The sequence below is a fragment of the Eleutherodactylus coqui genome, chromosome 4 (assembly GCF_035609145.1).
Source record: "Eleutherodactylus coqui strain aEleCoq1 chromosome 4, aEleCoq1.hap1, whole genome shotgun sequence".
Classification (NCBI taxonomy): Eukaryota; Metazoa; Chordata; class Amphibia; order Anura; family Eleutherodactylidae; genus Eleutherodactylus; species Eleutherodactylus coqui.
In genome coordinates this window covers 85,608,407-85,632,007 of record NC_089840.1, presented here as the reverse complement: position 1 = coordinate 85,632,007, position 23,601 = coordinate 85,608,407, and the positions used below count along the sequence as shown (strand labels likewise).

General features: G+C 44.0%; 1 protein-coding gene across 2 annotated transcripts in view; it reads left to right on the top strand.

Moving 5' to 3' along the window:
* Positions 1-18,666, top strand: part of PARL (presenilin associated rhomboid like) — a 140,940-nt gene extending 122,274 nt beyond the window's left edge. For both annotated transcript variants that reach the window (XM_066599800.1, XM_066599799.1), the window contains one exon: positions 18,375-18,666. In XM_066599800.1, the coding sequence (XP_066455897.1) occupies positions 18,375-18,480 (106 nt within the window). In that variant the 3' untranslated portion in view covers positions 18,481-18,666. The remainder of the gene's footprint in view (positions 1-18,374) is intronic.
* The last annotated feature ends 4,935 nt before the right edge of the window (positions 18,667-23,601 follow it).

The window sequence follows — 23,601 nt, the reverse complement described above, 5'->3', positions numbered from 1 at the left end:
CTGTACGGCAGCATCTCCAGGCTGATTAATTTGGCAATGTGCACGTTTAAAGCTTGTGCGTGCAGGTGCGTGGCGACGTATTTGCTCTTTCTCTCCAACGCTGCGCTGAGAGACATTGCTGGATAAGGGAAGAGGACAGTGGAGGTGAGGGTGTGGGTGTAGGCCGGGAGGTGCTCGTGCCTGTGTCCTGAGAGGGGGGTTGGATCTGAGTGGCAGGTTGGGGCACAGGGGAAGAGGCAGTGGTGCGACCCGGAGGCGGTGAACGGCCTTCGTCCCACCTTGTGCGGTGCTTGGCCATCATATGCTTGCGCATGCTGGTGGTGATGAGGCTGGTAGTGGTTGCTCCCCGGCTGATCTTGGTGCGACACAGGTTGCACACCACTGTTCGTCGCCCGTCCGCGCTCTCACTGAAAAACATTTACACCTTTGAACACCTAGCCCTCTGCACGGAGGCTTGGCGCGAGGGGGTGCTTGGGAAACAGTTGGGGGATTCTTCGCTCTGGCCCTGCCTCTACCCCTGGCCACCCCACTGCCTCTTCCAAGCTGTCCTGCTGCTGCAGTTGCCTCCCCCTCTGAAGACCTGTCCTGAGTAGGCTTAGCAAACCAGGTGGGGTCGGTCACCTCATCGTCCAGCTGCTCTTCCTCCGAATCCTGTGTGCGCTCCTCCCTCGGACTTATTGCCCTTACTACTACCTCACTGATAGACAACTGTGTCTCCTCATCATCATCCTCCTCACCCACTGAAAGCTCTTGAGACAGTTGCCGGAAGTCCCCAGCCTCATCCCCCGGACCCTGGGAACTTTCCAAAGGTTGGGCATCGGTCATGACAAACTCCTCAGGTGAGAGAGGAAACATTTTTTCCCACTCAAGGCAGGGACCTGAGAACAGTTCCTGGGAGTCTGCCTGCTCCTCAGAATATTTCATTTTCATGGAGTGAGGAGGCTGGGAGGAAGGAGGAGCAGCAGCCAGAGGATTCAGAGTTGCAGCAGTGGACTGCGTAGAAGACTGGGTGGCTGATACATTGCTGGATGCATTTTCTGCCATCCACGACAGGACCTGCTCACACTGCTCTGTTTGTAATAAAGGTCTACCACGTGGACCCATAAATTGTGATATGAAGCTGGGGACCCCAGAAGCTTGCCTCTCTTAATCCCTCGGCAGCCAGTTGTGATGATTCACCTGGACCAGGAACTCGGCCTGTGCCCACACCCTCACTTGGACCTCCGTGTCCTCGCCCCCTTCCACGTCCTCGACCCCTACCCCTACCCCTCATCATGGCGGATCAAGAATAGAGCAGGGGCCAAATAAATTACCCCACTCTACAGCACTGACAACTGGGCCTTATTTCACCACACACAGAGACTTGTAGATAGCGGAGGCTCTATTCTGTGATTAGGAAAAAGTAACCCGCTGGCTCGCGCTGATGCCTTGGGTTAATTTACTGCTCGCAGAGACTTGTAGATTATAGAGGCTGTGTGGAGTGGGAGAAGACTGTAAAGCCAGTGGATAGTGCTGGTAACTGCGGCGATCTAAACCCCACCAAAGGAACTCGTATTGTGGGACGCTCTGCACAGCGGCTGAGCTGAAATACTTAGCAGTGGCCCTGGTAATATTACAGTACTGTTTAGCGGTGAGACCGCGGTCTAATTCACTGCAGACAGAGAACTGAATAAATAATTATGGAAATATTTGCGTACACTTTCATGCTCACAGCGGTATTGTAACGCAAACTCCAGACAGAAAAAAATTATACGGAAGGCTGCAAACTGGCCTAGCTGTGAACTAGTGAAGCAGTACAACTCCCAGCAGGCACCCAGGAAAATGGAGACGGTGAGATGCAGGCCTACGAAGGAGCTGTTTTTCTTTTGGTTTGAAAAAGAATACCGGCTGTATACTGTCTATCACTTTCCCTCTAAAAGTGTCTGTGTTGGGCCTGGGCTGTGCGTAAAATTCACTGCAGACACAGACCGGTGTAAATAATTATGGAATTATTTGCGTACACTTTCACGCTGACAGCGTAACGCTATTATTGTATTGTATGTACAATATTATTATTGTAACGCTAACTCCAGTCAGAAAAAAATAAGGAAGGCTGCAAACAGTCCTAGCTGTGAACTAGTGAAGCAGTACAACTCCTAGAAGGCACCCAATAAATAAGGAAGGCTGCAAACAGGCCTAGCTGTGAACTAGTGAAGCAGTAGAACTCCTAGAAGGCACCCAGTAAAAGGCAGCCCAACGAAGGTTTTTTTTTTTTTTTGTGAAAAAGAATACAGGCTGAAAAATGTCTATATCACTTTCCCTCTAAAAGTGTCTGTGTTGGGCCTGGGCTGTGCGTATAATTCACTGCAGACACAGACCAGTGTAAATAATTATGGAATTTTTTGCGTACACTTTCACGCTGACAGCGGTATTGTAATGCAAACTCCAGCCAGAAAAAAATTATAAGGAAGGCTGCAAACTGGCCTAGCTGTGAACTAGTGAAGCAGTACAACTCCCAGCAGCCACCCAGTAAAATGCAGATAAAGGAAAATTCTTTTCAGCAGCACTCACCATAACCCATAAGGGGGGGGGGGGGTTCTTCCACATGTAGTGTCCTGCACGCCTATCTGGGATTGAATCCTAATCCCATAGATTGAGACAGAGTAAAAAAGAAAAATAGGCAGCAGAGTCCAGATCTTCAGGTGCAATAAAGACTTATATTTCCATCAGAACATCACATCATCATGAAATACAGCGACGTTTCGACCGTTACATAGATGGTCTTTGTCAAGCTTCCGAAGCTTCCGAAGATCTGGACTCTGCTGCCTATTTTTCTTTTTTACTCTGACCCAGTAAAATGCAGACGGTCAGAGGTAGCCCTAAGAAGGACCGTTGGGGTTCTTGTAGACAGGATCCTACACTACCACTGTCCCTATCTCAGGAGCACTTTCCCTATACTCTGTATAATAGACTGCAGACTGAGAACGCTGTAGCCTGCACAGCCCGAGATGAAAAAAAAATTTTGGTGCAAAACTGCTCCCAGCAGCCACAACAGTAATGCACACGGTCAGATGTGGCCCTAAGAAGGACCGTTGGGGTTCTTGAGGACAGGATCCTACACTAACACTTTCCCTATCTCAGCAGCAGCACTTTCCCTAATCTCTCCCAGTGTGTGTCTGAGGAGAGCCGCGGGCGGGACCCGTTTTAAGTACTGGGCGGTCACTTGATCTCGCCAGCCACTCACTGCAGGGGGGTGGGATAGGGCTGGCACGTCACAGGAGGAAGTGGTAATGCCTTCCCTACATGTCTATTGGCTAGAAAATGGCGCTAAACATGCAGGGAAGGAAGTGGAATTGACTTGAGTACCGCGTGGTGCTCGTCTCCAGTAATGAGCATCTCGAGCACCCTAATGCTCGAACGAGCATCAAGCTCGGACGAGTGTGCTCGCTCATCTCTAAAAATTATCTTTGCATGTAAATGGGCCTTAAGATTCGGCAGGCCTACCACCTCCATTTGTGTTGGGGCAGAATTAGGTGTGAATTCCCCATACGACGGCCCCTATACGAATTCAATCAAATCCGACCGCAGTGAATTAAAAAAGGATGGCCAAGCAGGAAGTAATCAATGCGGCTATATGAGTTATGTGAGTGTGAGAATTATGTATAATCTTTGTTTTGAGAATGTAATACTCTCCAATACGTGGATTCAAAGTAAAATTGAACTAAATCTGTGTCCTCGCCCAGAGGACATATGGTCCCTAGCGGGTGGCGGGCTTTCTAGAAGAGAAGTCTCCCTCTACAACATGATCTGTAATGAGTGCATAAGTTAAACTCATGTAACCAAAGTACGCCTCTAAGTTAGTAGTGGATTTACACTCCATCCCCTTTTTAGTAGTCGACCCACTGAGATACTCATGGCTTTCCCGCCTTACAAGATGAAGAAACTGAGTTGCTGCACATTACTGAGGGTCTACTTGAAGAAAAAATGGGTTGAACAGATGTGTAACCATATAGAAGAGTTCCCATTGGGTTGTGTGATTCTGGAGTCGAAGATACTCAATGGGAGAGCGCTTGTCTTCGGGTCTTGGCTGCTTTCCTGTGCCAGCTGACTCCAGCAGGACTGCAGCTGACTACTGCAGGGTTTTCCATGCCATTGCAGTCGGATCAGGCGCGTGTGCATTTGTGGTTGCCATATTGGCCCCTCGGCTGGCTTCGCTTCCACCTGCTGGGAACCAGACAGATATGTCTGGATTCCCCATTTTGACAGCGTTCCCATCAGAGAGGAGGTATAAGAAGGTACTTCTCTGTATTTTTTGCCCATTATAGTGCAGGAGGAGAGGATGTGCACGTCCTCACTCTTGCATAGCCAGGCCACGACTTCAAGTTGTATTTTTAATGGCATAATTTTTGGGTGCATATAATGTATTGCATAACTTTCATAAAATTTTTTTAGGGGTATTGGTGAAAAATAATTAAATTCTGTCATTTTGTTTTATGTATTTCATCTTTACGGTGTTTAGTGTGCAGAATAAATACTGTAATAACACTATTCTCCGGGTCAGCACAATTCCAGTGATACCAAGTTTACAGGTTTTTTTTTATGTTTTGCTCTTTGTACAAAAAACATTTTAACTTTTTTTTTTTTAAGATTTGTTTTTGTGTCGCTGCATTCCAAAATCCAGAACATATTTATTTTTACATCGACTGAGCTCTATGGAGGCTCGCTTTCTGCGGGATGACCTCTAACCATTTATCCAATTTTTGGGAACATATAACGTTTTGATTCTTTTTTACACAATTTTTATTCCAGAGGCAGGATTAAAGGGGTTGTCCCGCGCCGAAACGGGTTTTTTTTTTTTTTCAACCCCCCCCCCCCGTTCGGCGCGAGACAACCCCGATGCAGGGACGTACAGAAAGCTTACCGGAGCGCTTACCTTAATCCCCGCGCTCCGGTGACTTCTATACTTACCTGTGAAGATGGCCGCCGGAATCCTCTTCCTCCGTGGACCGCAGCTCTTCTGTGCGGTCCATTGCCGATTCCAGCCTCCTGATTGGCTGGAATCGGCACGTGACGGGGCGGAGCTACACGGAGCCTGCATTCTGCACGAGCAGCTCCATTGAAGAGAGCAGAAGACCAGGACTGCGCAAGCGCGGCTAATTTGGCCATCGGAGGGCGAAAATTAGTCGGCACCATGGAGACGAGGACGCTAGCAACGGAGCAGGTAAGTACAGGGTGGAGCGCGGTAATTTGCTAATTTGGGAGTGAAATAAAAAAATAATGAACTTGTAAAAACTTTATTTTTGTATTTTATTTACATTGAACAGTAGTGGAATTTACAAATTATTTGGTTTTAAATATTGTATCTGGCAAATGTTGACCTTCGCTATCCACACACTGCTGCATACGTTTTCGGAAGTTCTCATGCACTCTTTCAAGCATGTCGACTGGTATTCTGGCAATCTCAGCGTCAATATTGTTCCTTAGGTCTTCCAGGGTGTTGCTTTTTTGAGTTGCAGGTTGTGGCAGCGCTGTTGGTCGAAGAGAGTGGGCGTTGCTTATAGTGGCTGACGGGAAGTTTGTCTGCAGCTGCTTTTCAGTTGCCATCCTGCAGTGGACACGTGAGGAGCGTTCATTTTGTGTTGAAGCGTATTTTTCAAATAACCACTCGATCATTGCAATGCAATGCAGCAGTGTGTGGATAGCGAAGGTCAACATTTGCCAGATACAATATTTAAAACCAAATAATTTGTAAATTCCACTACTGTTCAATGTAAAGAAAATATAAAATAAAGTTTTTACAAGTTCATTATTTTTTTATTTCACTCCCAAATTAGCAAATTACCGCGCTCCACCCTGTGTAAAACTTTTTATAACTTCTGTATGGCTCATAATTAATGCACAATGTATATTACAAAGTGCATTATTATGGCCATACAGAAGTGTATAGACCCACTTGCTGCCGCGGGACAACCCCTTTAACCAAATCTGTGATTTTGTCATGTTTTTTTTTATTATTTCTGAAAGCGTTCACCGTGCAGTATAAATAATATGTTACATTAAAGGGGTTCTGTCTAGAGATGAGCAAGCGTACTCTGCCACGCCCCTTTTTTGCCCGAGCGCCTCGATTTTCGAGTACTTCCGTTCTCGGGCGAAAAGATTCGGGGGGCGCCGTGGGTGAGTCGGGGGTTGCAGCGGGGAGTGGGGGGGAGAGGGAGAGAGAGAGGACTCCCCCCTGTTCCCCGCTGCTACCCCCCGCCACGCCTCCCCCCGCCCCCCCCCCCGAATCTTTTCACCCGAGTACGGAAGTACTCGAAAATCGCGGTGGTCGATCGAGTAATTACTCGAAACGAGTAGGTTCGCTCATCTCTAGTTCTGTCATTAAATTAAAAAAAATTATGCTTGCCTATTCTTTCCCTATCAGTCTATTTACCAGATCTTCACCTTCCCTATCCTCTCCTGCCTCCTGCAGTCCTCCAGCTGGCTGATTCTTCTGCTTCCTGTTAAGTTACGTACATTGCTGGCAGTCTCCTTCCTGGCTGGCAATATACCTTACGTCACTGTTCATAAGCCAGTCTACTTCAGGGACTACTCATGTGAGCTGTCTTTGAAGTAGATTAGCATTCCTTTCTAGCCAATGAACAACGTGACCTTCACTGACCAGCCCGTAAGAAGAATATGAGGAATGCAGCCTTCATAACAAGCCGGCCGGCATGTGGTGGGGTGATCCCTGGGCACTACAGAAACTCAGCAAGGAGAAGATCTGGTAAGGAGACTGACTAGGGGGAGAAATAGGTGAGTATAGAATTTAAAATTTTTTTTTTTTTAAATGACAAAACCGCTTTACATCTGCAGGCTAGTATGATTATGTTAATTCCAAACTTTTATATGCTTGTTTTTTTGCAATTGTTTTACTTTGTTAAATGTATTTATTTTTGTTTATCGCTTCACTCAAAGACCCCTAACATTTTTCTAATTTTGTCAACGTGTTGAGAGTTGTTTTTTTTTTTGTGGGGTTGTACTTTTTAATAGTACCATTTGTTGATCCAAAGAGAGATTAAAAAATGTGATGCACAGAAGCTGCAGAAACCAAACTGTCATTTTTTTAAGTAAAGCGTAATTGTAAAAATGCTATTCAACCAAACTATTTTCGGCAGTGTTAATATCTCATCTACCTTGTATTTTACAACATTTATTCTTTTCTTTATAGTTTTTAATGCTTTGCCGCCATGTACTTGCTGTAGTATCTTAGTCAACTAGGTTCTTCTCACATTAGCCTGATGATTTTTGTTCTTAGCAGAGACATGACAGCTTATAAATCCCGTGTAAATGGGGTCTCTTGGGTTTCCATGAGATTTTTTAAATATTTGCCCAAAACAGCATTGCAGACTGCGCTATTCTTGCTAGTAAAGATATAAGCCTGACAGTGTCATTATATGAATGCAGCCTTTGGGTTTGTTTGTACAGGACTTGCATTAAACAAATATGCTTTGGATTTTCAAAAAAAAACAAACCTGCAACTGAAACTCCGACTGCTGTGAATTTGCATGTGTGTTCGCTTCACTGTGGTTGAACTGTGCTAATTCTCCGATTTTCAATCTGCATAAATAATGAACATGTTTAGTGTTATTAAATCGAAGCCATGGTCATTACTCAGATTTATTTTCTGGATCATGTGACTTTGGTTCTAAAACCCCATATACATGCATTGCATGAGAATTGTTTGGGAATCGTACATGTGGACAACAGTCCACAATGTGTGTACATGTACTCACTGGTCAAAGCATTATTTATAAACTAAAAAAAAATTGGAAATTTTTATGAGGTCAAATGATAAAAAAACAAGGAATAAACTGCAGACCACTGATTAAGGGCAGGCTCACACAAACGTAATTTCATCACGTATTACGCGGTGAATGGAGTCAATGAAAGTCAATTAATTTTCACATCTGCTTTGGAACGTCTGGTCGGAGATTCAGTTGCAGATTCAGCACACAAAAAACTGAAGAAAAAGTGCTGTTTCTTCTACCTAAAAGCCAGGCTGCTGGGTAGAATGCGGGTTGACCCCATTGTAATCAATGAAGTCTGCCTGGCACCATTCAGCTGCAGGGATTAACCTGCAGAACCCCACCGCACGTCCGAAAGCACCCTAATAACTTCAGGGCACTGACATTTATTTGGGCTGTTTCTGTAAAACTTTTTTTTTTTTAATATATAATCTCTTTTTTTTAAGAAATGCTTAACCCCTTAGAGACCAAGCCTATTTGTGCTTTAATGACCAGGCCAAATTTTGGAAATCTGATGTGTCACTTTAACATAGAATAACACCGTAGAGGTTTTGCATATCCAAGTGATTCTGACATTTGTTTTTTTCGCCACATGTTGTACTTCATTTAAGCGGTAATAATAGACCAATAGAATTTGTGTATATTTATTAAGTGTCAAAATAGGGGGCATGGCCAAGCAGCCGAGCTGACCGGCCGCATGTAAGAAGCGCTCCTGCTCTAACCGACCAGCCAGCAATCCTGCACCCATCCTGAGGACTCCCAACCCCGATATAACACCACCGGAGGAGGAGTGGAAGAGGCTAGACCACCAAAGCTGCCCCTGGAATACTTACAGCGGAAGCGGCACCTGCGGGAGACCCGAGAAGCTGAGGCCGCTACCACCACACAGCACAGGGTACCAGCCAGCCGGTAAGACCCTAGACCCGGCAGCGGAGAGAAGGGAGTGAGAGGTACAGACCATCAGCGGTACCTCAGAACACCAGCAATACTCACACAGCACCCGCAGTGAGGACGCCCTGACGGCGGACACGTTGAGCCGCGACCGCCGCCACCATCTTCCAGGGAAGACCATCAGCCAGCGGACGGCCACCCAGGCTCAGTGCACCTCCACTGACACAAGGAGGGAAAAGACCAGACACCCGGCGACGCACCCGCAGCGCCAGCAGCTACAGCGGACCCGTGGCGCCGCGGTCGATATCGCCGCCATCTTGTGGACAATGCTGACAGACCGCGTGGAGAAGGGCCGAGCAGAGAGGACACGCAAAGACCCCCTCCTAAAAGAAAGGCAGCGCCAGGAGCGGCAGCAGACAGCTAAGTGTGCAGGGAGGGAAGGGCGGTAGCCATTGCACCCTGTATAACCCAGAGACTGGGAGCGGAGCCCCTTTCCCCACCATACCTAGTGGAGAGGTCACAGAGGCAGCCATAGAATACCCCCAGTAGAGGGAAAGGGTGACACGAACCCTGAAGAAAGTCCCCCACAAATGGCAGTAAGCGACCACCGCTAACAAAACGCACACCCTGGGTAAAGAAACCGCAAATCACAGTAGCCAGACGGGACAGGTGCGAAACACCTTACCGGCCAGTGTGAACACCATATATTTAAACCCTGCACTGCATACATCTGATAGCCTAACTATAAAAAGGACACTTTAATAACTCGCACTGTCAGGGAAATTTCTTGCGTACAGCACCAATCAGGCCCACCCCAATGCCTCGCTGCCGGCGGTAAAGAAGAAAACACCGCACACGGAAGTCTGGTATAGCTCCTCACACGGGGACATGACTGCGCACTTTATTACAGATTACATGGGATCTTATACCCTTTGGTCTCATCACTAGGAATGGGTGATGGGCTCATTGGCTCAAATTCACCGCATAACCATATATGGGAAGTCCGGATTTCCGGCCTGAGACAGTGAAAGTTATATACGTAGTTGAACAGTCGTTATCTAGATATGGCGCTTCTGGGAAAACAGCCAAGCACACGACCTTCGTCCGATTCTTCTTTGCTGTGTTTAAAATACATTTTGTCTTCGCCTTGCAAGGCCTTTGGAATATCTGATGTAAGGCAACATATAAGTTTTTCTCATTTTAGCATTGAATAGAACTTGCATACAGGTATAAAAGCATAAAGAACATATGGCAATATATACATATACCCTCACAGCACCATAAACCAGAGGCAAAAAACCCGATACACTGCAAAACCTCTCCAAAGAGGGAGACTCAAAGCAACCTATCATGGGACCTACCAGACAAAACGCAACAGCTGATAAATTAAAAGCGTTCGCCAGAAGCGAAACTCGCAAGGACCCAAGCTCTGATTCCACACCATCAGCCCTGGCGGGCTCATCCCCCCCGAAAAAGGACATCAATTCAAACCCACCAGAGGGTACAGTCCAAACCCTGCAACAACTATCCGAGCAGTTACTAACTGCAATCCAAACATCCACGACCACCCTCACCAGCAAAATCGATGAAGTTAAAATGGATGTGAGCCTCCTTAGACAAGACCTCCAAAACCTAAGAGAGTGAGTCACAAATATGGAAGACAGAATATCCACACTAGATGACACTCTCTCCAATATCGGCCGCAATACAAGACCTCACACAAAAAGCTGAATATTGGAGACAAAAAGCAGATGACCTTGAAAATCGTTCACGACGAAATAATCTGCGCATAGTGGGCCTGCCAGAACGAACCGAGGGACAAAGACCTGAAGAATTCTTAGAGAATTGGCTCCGCGAACTTCTTCCCAATGCTGATCTATCACAGGTTTTCGTCATCGAACGGGCCCACCGACTGCCAATGAAGCCGCCCATACCCGGGGCCCCACCTAGACCCCTACTAGCAAAATTACTCAACTCTCGTGACAGAGACATTATTCTGCAAGCAGCCAGAAACAATGACATGACAATGCCGCAGTATCTATCTTCCCGGATTTTTCGGCGGACCTCCAGAAACAAAGAGCGTCATTCTTCGGTGTTAAAAGGCAACTTCGAGATTTACAGCTCCCGTATTCCATGGTGTATCCAGCATGATTGCGAGTGATCGACGAAGATCATACCCGTTTCTTTACCTCACCATCCGAAGCAGAAGAATGGTTAACCACTAGACGACGACCAGAAAGACTATAACGTATACAAAATCTAACCGTTCCTTATCTCCCTTTAGGTGTCGGGACTTCCATATAATGCACAAACGTGTCACTAAAACTACTTAATTGTATTGCAAACTCTTAAACCAAAGATGAATCGCCCCCCCCCCCCTTGTTATTAGTTGGTAGTACACTACTGCAATGTTTCTAAACTGTATGCATCAGATGCTTAATGTTCCTCCTGTAAATGTACTGAAATACGATTGCATAGTAGGTGATAAAAATGTTGCTGGGCGTGACGGGGGGTTTCCTAGTGGCCAGGATATTATAGAAAATCCTATCTGGACTCAATTAAATCACCTCTGCCAATGGCTGAGATAACCTTTATGTCCTGGAACGTCAGAGGCATGGGATCTCCCAGAAAGCGAACTACAATAAATTCTTTAATACGCTCATGGCGACCACATGTATTGTGCCTACAGGAGACCCACCTCACGCCTGAAACCTCTAAAATCTTGTCAAAGCCATGGATCCAGTGGTCAGCACACTCATACCACACATCATATTCCAGGGGGGTATCCTTATTGATAGAAAGATCACTTAGATGGGAAGTGGAACAACTGAAAAGAGACTCAGAGGGCAGATATATTTTCGTAAGATCCAAAATAAATAATGATCCATACGCCCTTCTATGCTACTACAATCCACCATCAACGTCAACAGTCCTCCCAGCGGAAGATATACAATTCGCTTTATTCTCGCCAGATGCAACGATTATTTGGTCATGGATATGGTCATGGCCCGCTCCTGGACAGATTTGGAGGTGGTGCTCGGGGGGGGGGGGACACGAGCCTGACCCGCCTAGCCTCTGTGATCTTGGAGACGGGGTGGCTGGATCTATAGCGAGTATTCCACCCTCATCAGCAGGAGGTTTCCTGCCATGCAGCCCACAACCATGCGCTGAGTCAAATAGATTACATATTTGGATCCCCCTCACTATTCTCAAGAATTGAATCAATAGAATTCCTCCCAAGAGGGGTATCAGACCACTCACCAATCCGCATGGTCCTCAAAAATCCAGGCCCCCTGTTATTAAGAGGCAACGAATACACCCGTTCTGGCCCTCACTGCTCGGCCCAAATGACCGTATAGTAGACCAAATTCAAATATATTATGAAGCACACGAAGCGAACTCTGACAGGATGCTGGTATGGGAGGCCTTTAAACCATATCTTAGAGGTTGCTTTAAATCCTCAATCACCTTTATTAAAAAAGCCACAGCAAAGAAAGGAGAACAATTGGTGGAACAATGCCAACAACTAGAAAAAGAATTTATATCTGAAGCCATCAAACACCAAAAGAGACAAATGGCTGCAAGCAGGCAGAGAGTCTCTGTTATACTTAAAAGAGAAAGCCCAGAGAAAATTATTCTTCACCCGTCAGTCCTTCTTCGAATTAGGTAACCAGTCCAGTAAATTATTAGCTTTTATGGCCCGACAAGAGACTGCCTCCCCGTCTATACTTAGGATCAAATCAACTGAGGGCACAATAATTACAGGCCCCAAAGATATATTAGGTAGATTCCAACTATTTTTCCATGATCTATACCAATCCCAAACTAACTATATTTCTGCAGAACTAGAGACGTACTTAACCAATATAACATTCCCAGTACTGCAAGAAACACATAGATCCCTACTAGACTGCCCCATTACAACAGAAGAGATAGAGGAGGCAATGAAGGACATGGCAAAAAATAAGACACCGGGTACAGATGGCCTACCAGTAGAGGTCTATCTACACTACAAAGAGGAAATAACACCACACTTACTCTCGTTATATGAATATATATTTGAAAAGGAACACCTTCCAGAGTCGATGCTAGAGGCCAACATAGTCCTCATCTTAAAACCCGATAAAAACCCAGAGGAGTGTGGGTCATATAGACCTATCTCTCTCTTAAACACAGATTACAAAATCCTTACCAAAGTGTTGGCTTCTAGACTGAATCAAGCAATTAAAGACATCATACATCCTGATCAATCTGGCTTCATCCCGGGAATGTCTACGTCAGACAACATCAGAAGGACGCAGGTGGGATGGAGGTGGAGATCGAATTGGGCCCTGGCCTTGCTGGACGCAGCTAAGGCATTCGACTCAGTAGAATGGCCATACCTGATAGAGGTCCTACGAAAATTCGGATTTGGAGAATCGTTCATTAAATGGGTTTCGATCCTATATAGTGCTCCGACGGCCAGAATAGTGGTGAACGGCCTGATCTCCACCTCCTTTCCACTCTACAGGGGGACCCGACAGGGTTGCCCGCTTTCCTCCCTCCTATTGGCAATTGCCATAGAACCCCTGGCCTTAAAGATCCGACAACACACACTATACAAGGGAATCCAGATGACATAATACTCTACATGTCAAAACCCAAAAGCACCCTACCGTTGGCCATCTCTCAAATAGATTAATTCAGAAATTTCTCAGGCCTATGTATTAATTGGCAGAAGTCTACCCTTATGCCACTGAGAGCGGAGGAATGGAGGACGGGAGAAGTGTATCACAACCTACAAATTGTTCCCCAATTCAAATACTTAGGGATCTATATCACCAGAGACTACACACAAAGGTTTGACTTTAACATTGCACCTCTAATGACAACCCTACAACTAAAACTAAAAGCCTCGAGCCCCCTACCATTATCTGTAGCGGGCAGAGTAAACCTTATTAAAATGATAATACTCCCCAAATATTTATACCATTTGGAACACGCAGAAACAACTATACCACAGAAATTTCTCAAAAAAACTAACTCATTATTAACATCATTCATCTTGGGGAAATCCAGAGCCAAGCTTCGCATAGAGACCCTACAAAAACCCAAAGAACTAGCAGGGATGGCATTACCAGACTTCAAAATATATTATTTAGCGGGGCAAGTCAGAGATATACGCCACTGGTTGTCGGGCTCTCCTCTCCCGAACTCCGAGCACCATCTAATGTTCTTCCTCTCGGAGGCATCGCTCTGGATCCTCCTGGAAAAACCAGGACTGTTGACCAGACAAATGCTGCCCATTCATAGACTTGCAACAAATGTTTGGATGGCATGTTAAGCGATTGACTACAAAAGAAGATACCCCCTTGAAAACCCCCTTATGGAATAACAGAGCGTTACCACATTTATTGAACCTGCCAGACAGACAATTTTGGTCAAACCTGGGAATTACCACACTAGAACACCTATATATTGATGGAATACTAGCCTCCTTTGAGCAACTACAGCAACTATAACAGGTACCTAGAACAGGCTTCTTTAGATACCTACAATTCAGACACGCACTGACAACCCAATTCCTAGAACCCAGAGGACCCTTTTCCACATACCCACTAATAGGTATACTGCACACCCAAGGTCCCAGGGGCCTAATCTCGACGTTATATACTCATCTGTTATACTCTAAGATCCAGGACACACAAATGGCGGTGCTGGAGAGATGGAGAGAACTTATCCCATCACTGACTAATGAGGACTGGGAGTGCGTAGTGGCTACGTACACTGGGGTCTCACCAGCTGCGAACAATAAGCTAACCCAATTATATATTTTGCACCAATGTTATCTGACACCGACTAGACTCCACAAAATGAATAGATCAGCTACCAGTCAATGTCACCGCTGTCGCGCACCTAACGCAAACTTTAATCACCTGTTTTGGGGTTGCCCGATGGTATACATGTATTGGGAAGAGGTCAGAGAGTTTCTAACCCAATTAATGGGAATACCAATACCACCGGACCCAGTGATGTGTCTGTTAGGTGTCATAAATGAAGAACAATGGCAACATCATGATAAAATATTCCTCACTAAAGTATTATTCTATGCCCGTAAAGTTATAGCGCTACGATGGATGAACAGGCGCCCCCCGACAATCACAAAATGGCAGAGTATTATTAATTCTATCTTACCATACGAAAAAATAGTCTACAAAAACACAAAATACCCCGAAAAATTCGATAAGGTTTGGGGGATCTGGTGCGGGTCAACAAATACAAACTTCACACAAGAAATGTTTCAAAATTTATTAAGACGAACCAAACCCAGGCTTGATATGTAAAATAAGTAACAATGTCATTAATACTATGGATGCACGTATTAACATATGCTTGGTAAATACAGAGAAAATGTAACGTATTTGTGTACCGAATATCTACACCAAAGAGCTTCCTGATGTATGCAAAGTTAATTTAATTGTTATTGTATGTAATGCATACTGTTCAATAAAACGAGTTTTTTAAAAAAAAAAAAAATAGTCAAAATAGGGAAAATTTTGAAAAAAATCATTTTTTCACATTTCAAGTGCAATATCTTAAATATGTGCAAATATAATATAGAAATTTCTGATAAGATATATTTCCATCTGTTTACTTTATTCTGGGCGCACATTTGAAAACTTTGATTTTTGTAACCATTTAGGAGACGTACAAATTTAACATTGATTATCAACATTTTGAGGAACACTTTATAACACTTTATGTTCCTACACAAAGCCAACGTTGCAAAGCTCATAGGTGTCAGAATGATAGATTTCTCCACAAATGATCTCATTTTAAAAAACATACACACCTTAATGTATTCACTGAGGGGCGTCAGGAGTATTTTGATCCCACGGTTTCTTTTCAGGAATTAATGCAATTTAGAGCGGGAAAAATGTCATATTTGCAAATATGTCATTTCAAAGACAGGATTTTCTTCTATAATGCACATGAAAATGAGAATTTGAACCCCAAAATATAGATACCCCTGTTCATCCTGTGTTCAGAAACATACCTATTGTGGCCCCAATCTTCTGTCTGTATGTACAATGGAGCCCAAACGAAAAGGAGCAGGCAGTAGATTTCAGAACAGACATTTTGCTTGAAGGTGATTTAGGCCCCATTGCACACTTGTAGAGCCCTTGAGCGGCCCAAACGATGGAGAACCCTGACGAATTACCCCATTTTGAAAACTAGACACCTTAATGAATTCATCTTGGTGTGTACTGTGTATTTTGACTGTTTTTGAATGACTCAAAGCAAAACAGAAGGAAAAAATTAAGATTTAGATTTTTTTTAGCAATTATGTCATTTTAAAAATAGTTTTCAGAAACCTACCCATTGTGGCCCACAATATTACGTCTGCATGCACAACGGGGCTCAATCCAAAAGGAGAAGCTTGTGGCTTTCAGAACAGATATTTAGCTTGAAGGCGTTTTAGGCCTCATTGTACACTTGTAGAGCCCTTAAAGGGGTTGTCCCGCGCCGAAACGGTTTTTTTTTTTTTCAACCCCCCCCCCGTTCGGCGCGAGACAACCCCGATGCAGGGAAGTAAAGAAAGTTTACCGGAGCGCTTACCTTAATCCCCGCGCTCCGGTGACTTCAATACTTACCGCTGAAGATGGCCGCCGGGATCCTCTGTCTTCGTGGACCGCAGCTCTTCTGTGCGGTCCACTGCCGATTCCAGCCTCCTGATTGGCTGGAATCGGCACGTGACGGGACGGAGCTACACGGAGCCGCTCTCTGGCACGAGCGGCTCCATAGAAGACTGCTGAAGACCCGGACTGCGCAAGCGCGGCTAATTTGGCCATCGGAGGCCAAAAATTAGTCGGCACCATGGAGACGAGGACGCTAGCAATGGAGCAGGTAAGTAAAAAACTTTTTATAACTTCTGTATGGCTCATAATTAATGCACAATGTATATTACAAAGTGCATTATTATGGCCATACAGAAGTGTATAGACCCACTTGCTGCCTCGGGACAACCCCTTTAAGTGGCTAAACCGATGGAGAACCCCCACAAATGGCCACATTTTGAAAACTAGACACCTTAATGAATTCATCTATGTACTGTGTATTTTGACCGTTTTTGAATAAATCGAAGCAAAACAGAAGGAAAAAATTTCGATTTTTATTTTTTGAGCAATTGTGTTATTTTAAAAATCGTTTTTTTGTACGGTACACATATGAATGAAGACTTTTACCCAAAATGCATACCGCCGTTTGTCCCGTGTACAGAGACATACCCATTGTGGCTCTAATCTTCTGTCTGGATGCACAACGGAGCCCAAATTGAATGGAGCATCAAACTTTAACTGTATTTTAACTTTTGTCATCGCCATTATCCATTGAATAATGGCGATCACGTGCCCGGGGACCGCTCACCGCAGCCCTCTGTTATTGCTCCAAGCTCTCAGCTACCTTTAGTAGCCAGGAACAAGGAGATTTTAATTTTCCTTCCCAGCTTCTGCACTTGCGTCCGCCATTTTGGCGACAGGCACATACGCCAAAGCTGGGGAAAGGTCCACGGATGACAATCCCGTCAGGGGACATCACTGGTGGCCTTAGTTAAGTTATTTCACCTCCTCTCATGAACCGAATCCTGCATGCGCAAACGCCAGCTTTAGGTTCTGCAGGACCAGAACGCCGAGGGACATTATGGAGGATGGGAGTGAGTATTCTCAGTGCCCATTACAGATCCAATCTGTAAGGGAAGCTGAAACTTCAACTTTTACTTATTTAACATTGACTTTAATGTGCCGGATACCAGTGATCATGTGACCGGAGGAGGGGTCCCACGGCCCAGGATGACAGCTCAAACATGTCTGCTACCTCCAGTAACTGATAGAATGGAGCTGTCACGTCCAGAGGCTGCAGCGCTTTCATTCCCAGAGGATGCATGTTTTTACGTCCTCTAAAAAGGCAATGGGCTGGTCACTAAGGGGTTAATAAAACATATAAATCTGAGAAGCATATCCATACAGATTGTTTAAACATACAGGATGAAAAGTAGGTCTCGCAAGAGATTACAATCTATCACAGATTAAAACGCTCATGAATGTTCTCATAAATATTTAAGTTCTATAAGGATTATGTCTTTTAAGTACATCATAACACAATGGTGTGTCAATAACCATAAAAACAGTAACTTATAAGATAATAAAAGGAGGGAAAGATGAGGGTGGGAGGGTTAGGGTATGGAGTCATCTATGTTGATTCTTAATAGATCCTGTCCTGAAGACTTGTTATTTAGTTATTTGTGAGGTATTTCCTCTGTAACTGTATGTAAAACCCTCAATGGATAAGGGGGATGTGCTTGAGTTAAGCGAAGGTGGGGTACCAGATTTATATTATTGTGACCTTCTGGTTATTTTTTAAAATCAATCCGTGGTGACCAAATGGTTAGAAACTTTTTCTGGTGCGGTTCAACAAATCAACAGATTTTGTTGGTTTGGGAAAATATTTGTTTCCAATATGGAACTATCCCTGGGCAATTCCATCAAATGTGGAGGAGGGTGCCCTCTTCTATAAAAACGTTAACAATTTTTTTTTTGTAAATGAATATTCAGTATTTACAAATAACATGTCTCCTATTCAGTAAGTGCAATCAAAGAAAATAGCCCAAGTTACTTTAAAATGTCTAACTAAAGTATGACTTGGACTAATAGCAGAATTGTTTTTACTTTGTTTCCTCTGCAGCTGGTATGCCTTGTATGGCCATGAGCTTATCTGGAAAAAGAGGGAACCTTTAGTGAAAATTTGGCATGAGTTTCGCAGTAGGCCCCGAAGAAGTGGAGGATCCTGACAGCCAACATCATTGCATCAAAGCAGCAGTCTTGATAGCTAATACATGACTTTATGGTATCTTTAGTACTAATTAATTTGGATACTCTTTACTATATACATTTTAATTATTGCAAAGCACATGCTTGTGATCCTTGTTTATGAGAAACCTTGTTTAAAGTCTGAATAATTAAATACAATACATATATTTTTGTGAGATGTAGAAAATCTTTTGGGAAATAAATATTTCTATTTGCCTTAAAACGCAGCACTTTAAACCACAGCTGTAAATCCAATTTAGATTTTCTTAGAAAGCTTCTCTCATACCAAGGCGGCGACTGTGGAACTCTCTGCCTAAAGATGTGGTGATGGCAAAATGGATAAAGGAGTTTAAAAGGGATCTAGATGTCTTTCTAGAGCGCTATGATATTACAGGATATAGATATTAAATAACCAGCGGTGTTGTTGTTCCGGGTCTCGGAGTCAGGTAGGAACTTTCAAGCATTGATCCAGGGATTATTCTGACTGCTATTATGGAGCCGGGAAGGAATTCTTTCCCCGAAATGGGCTACATTGGCTTCTGCCTCATTGGGTTTTTTTTGTCTTCCTCTGGATCAACAAGGTGAGTGGAAACAGGCTGAACTAGATGCACATTGTCTTTTTTCAGCCTAACATACTGTGTTGCATGAGCCTAGAAAATAGCGGGTCAGCTTTTTTTTCCCGCTGAAATAGTGCTAGCTACTGTATCTGGTATTGCAGCCCTAACCTATTCAATTAAGAATGTTTACACATCCAGAATTCTAGCAGGATTTAGACACTTATTCCACGCCAATGCTTCAGAAAAAGTACACGTAAAATATGGCAAACAAGACTGAGTGTGAATGGAACACCAGTCAAGCATGCGCCCTACCACTTCATTCACAGTCTATGGCGCTGATGGAAATAGCCATTGATTGTCCTCCTATAACCAACATTTAATGTATTATACGTAAATGGGTGCATTATTCTATTGTCAATTGGAGCTCAATTCTGATGCAGACCTGCAAATCAGCCACTTCATTGCATATAACCTTAGAGTTATAGGTGCCTGCACGTCACCATTAAAGGATCCTGCACTGAGCAGGGGGTTGGACCCGATGACCCTGGAGGTCCCTTCCAACTCTGCCATTCTATGATAGGATCTACTGCTGCATATTTTATTATCGATCTTTAATCCAACTTCCATTTTTTTCCAATGGAAATGTGCGCCATATGAAATCTAGTGACATGGGAAAAAAGTGACATGTCACTTCTTGATGTGTGATTGTTCTCAGTAAGAGAAACCAAGTGATCTTGTAACTACATGATGTTATAGTAAGCTTTTGAACCTACGCAGGGTTCTTCCTCAGACTTGAATGAAATAGAACCAAAGAGGGGTGTGTGTGTGTGTGTGTGTGTGTGTGTGTGTGTGTGTGTATATATATATATATATGTATATATATATATGTATATATATATATATATATATATATATATATATATATATATATATATATATATAGTATAAAAAGGCACAGACCTTGTGTGATTAATTTGCATTTAAAACAATACCAGAACATGATGAGTAGAAGAGTAAATAATTAATCCACTAATAAGGGATGTGAAAGTTTTACGATCTCAAAATTGGTGTTAGGGGTCACCAGACCAGCAGTGTTTTCTCAGCTTCAGATTTCTTATATTCTCCACTGGTGCAAAAAGACCCATCCGAGGTTCATTTCTGTCTTCAGAGTATCAAGGATGGTTATAAACTTGTACTCTGAAATTCTTTTGTGATGTTGAGATTTGAAATTGACTTCTTGATGTAGATACTGCAGTGGGTAGCCACACACATATTAGACCCATTGAATGAAGTTAATGTGTTCAGATTCTGTTGCACTTCAAACTGCAAAAGTTTGTCAGAAATCGGAGGGTCAGCCTTGGATTTCTGTCACGGATACTGCATCTGATTTTTCCAGTAGACCAATCCAGCTTGTGTACATGAGTTTATGCAGTAAGCTCATTAGCACCCCTGCAGGCACCTAGAATTTTTCTTTTAAATAAACACTAAATGTCTTTCGGACTTTGCCTATTAGGCCGCCTGCACACGAGCGTTCCGGATTCCGCTAGCGGATTTTCACGCGCGTATGGTACCTAAATGTGCTTGCGGATAGGTGCGGATGCGTGAAAAATCACAGACACCCGCAGAAAAACCAGCAGACACCCCTTATTGTAAACCCAACCCCTAGAGAACTGCCCATTCCTTGGAAAACAGCTTAAAAACCAACACCCAGACTCCGTTTTGTCCCTCTTGCTTGTGCGAGCACCGTTAAATTATTCTGGCAACATGCTTTCACCCGGTGAGCAGATATCTTTGTGGGCATGGTTGATCCATGTAACTTTTTTCAGACGCTTCTCCAGCGTGACTTTATTTCAGTCACTGCAAAAAAATTTACAAGAGGAATTCATTACTACAGATTTTGCATTCTTACATCCTGCATTGGCAAGAAATACTACCTATCTCCCTCTACAAATTTGCCTGTGAAGCTCTGTGCTGTGTGTTGGGACGCCTCCTACCATGCCTACTTCCTGTAGTCATAGCAACCAGTGACTCCATCTGCAGCTGCACTGTGGATGTTCTGCGTGAAAAAACGCACCCATTCACTTGTATTGGAGGCTTCACGTGCAGAATCCGACCCAAATTAGAACAGGTCGCAGATTTTTTTCACGCGCGTGAAAAAACGCGATACAAATCCGTCCGTCTGGGGACAACTGCGGATCCTCATAGGAGTATATTGGCTGCGGTCTGGGGCAGATAATGTGCCTAAAATAACGCGCTGGAAATTCCGTTCGTGTGCAGGCACCCTTAGTGTTCCTCTCGTAACTTTAAAACAAATTGAAGTGATTAAATGAAGTTTGTATGAGGTTCAAGCGGAAGGTGAATAGGGGCTAGGACTGTATATACCTTACGTATTCAAGGGGCTTAGGAATACCTCAAATTGTTGCATCTTAAAAAAAGATTTATGTAGCGCTCCAAACCCAATAGGATTGTCAATGAAGGACCTCATCGATTTTCCCGGTGAGTGCATTGGTAAATTCCTGAATGGCCGACAGTCAAATCTGTGCTCACTGGGGCTTTAACGAGGCTGGGGGATCCAGAGTTATCATTGCTTGATGTAGTCTGAGAGAAATCTGGACCTGGGTCATCATGAGATCTTCTTCTAGCAAAGGTTTTAAGTCTGTCTATAGAGGTGGTTTGTTTTGTGGGTCCCATGTTGGGCCGATTCCCTCTTTTCTTTGTTTTGGAAGTGATCTTGCTTTAAGGATAAGATGCCCTCCAGGAGGCCTGTAAATAACCTGATATGTAAATATGAGTATAGGTTCAGTATCTTCTGGGCTTTTATTAATGTAGAAAGAACCCAATACACACTGTGACTGTGCACAAACTTATATGTATATATATTTGCCCAGATCCTGGATCTAAATGTGCAACTGGCAAAACTTAGATACATTAACAATATGGAAAGGAGTTTGCTGATCACTGAGCAGGCACTCGCTGGGGTAGATACAGGGGTGGATGGTAGTTTAGGAGAACAGGGGGAGCAGGCAAGCTAGCTTGGGTAACAGAAGGGGTAGAGGGAAGAGAACCAGGGAGGCTAGTCCTGAACTGGCACACCCCAGCCAAGTTGGCAGATGAGGAAAATGCCATTACAGGGCCAGCACCGCTGCAGCACGACATGATCTCTGACCACTAGGGAGCTGACTGCTCCAGTAAGAAGGGAAGCACAGGGTAGGCTAGACAGGTTCTAGTGGCGGCGGACTCAATCATTAGGGGACAGACAAGGCAATCTGCCACAAAGAACGGGATCGTCGAACGGTATGTTGTCTTCCTGGTGCTCAAGTTCGAGACATCGCGGATCGGGTTGACATATTCTTCGGAGGGGCTCGTGAGGATGCAGCGGTCATGATGCACGTTGGCACCAATGACAAAGTTAGTGGTCAGTGGAGGACCCTCGAAAACAATTTCAGGGACCTAGTATCTAAGATTTGGGCGAGGACCTCCGAGGTAGTTTTATCAAAAATACTACCTGTACCACGAGCCACACCAGAAAGGCAGCAGGAGATTAGAGGGGTAAACAAGTGGCTCCAGAGTTGGTGCAGGAAGGAGAGGTTCGGGTTGTAGAACTGGGTGGACTTCACTGTCGGCTACAGGTTCTATAGTAGGGACGAATTGCATCTCAATGGAGAGGGTGCAGCTGTGCTGGGGAGATGATGTCTAAAAGGCTGGAGGAGTGATTAAACTAGGGACTGGAGAGGAGGGCAAAAAGGGTATTAGGAAGGAAGACAGTGTAGACAGTGACCTGGGACCAAGTAATGGGAATGAGGGTCGAGTGGGGAGTGGGGTTAGTGCAGTTAAAACTGATTGAACAACTAATAGGACCATAAGTAGCATAATGAATTTGAAGAATAACAGCCGTATAAATTGTAGGGCAAAGAATGCAAAAAGTCTGATCAATAAAGTGGGTGAGCTTGAAGCGAGAGTGTCTGAAGAAAATTATGATGTAGTAGGAATAACGGAAACATGGCTTGATGACAAGTACAATTGGGCATTGAATTTACAGGGTTACAATCTCTTTAGATGAGATCATGGGAACCAGAAAGGGGGAGGTGTATGCCTGTATGTTAAATCCTACTTAATGTAGAAGCTACAAGAAGATATAGGTGTAGAAGATTAACACGTAGAATCTCTGTGGGTAGAAATACAGGAAGGGAAAAATAACAAGATCCTGATAGGGGTTTTCTGTAGGCCCCCCAAAATAATAGAAGACACTGAAAAGTTATTAATAAGACAAATAGAAAAGGTGTCAAACTGCAATGAAGTAATCATTATATGAGACTTTAATTATCCAGATATAATATGGTAAGACAAAGTCTGTGAATCTCACAAGATAAATAAGTTCTTGAGAGCAATTAAAGATAACTACCTTACCCAACTTATGCAGGAGCCAACTAAACGGAGGGCCACCCTGGACTTATTAACAACAAACCAGACAGAATCACAGCAGTACAGGTTGAGGGACACTTGGGAAATATTGCCCATAATATAATTAGTTTCCAGTTGTCATTT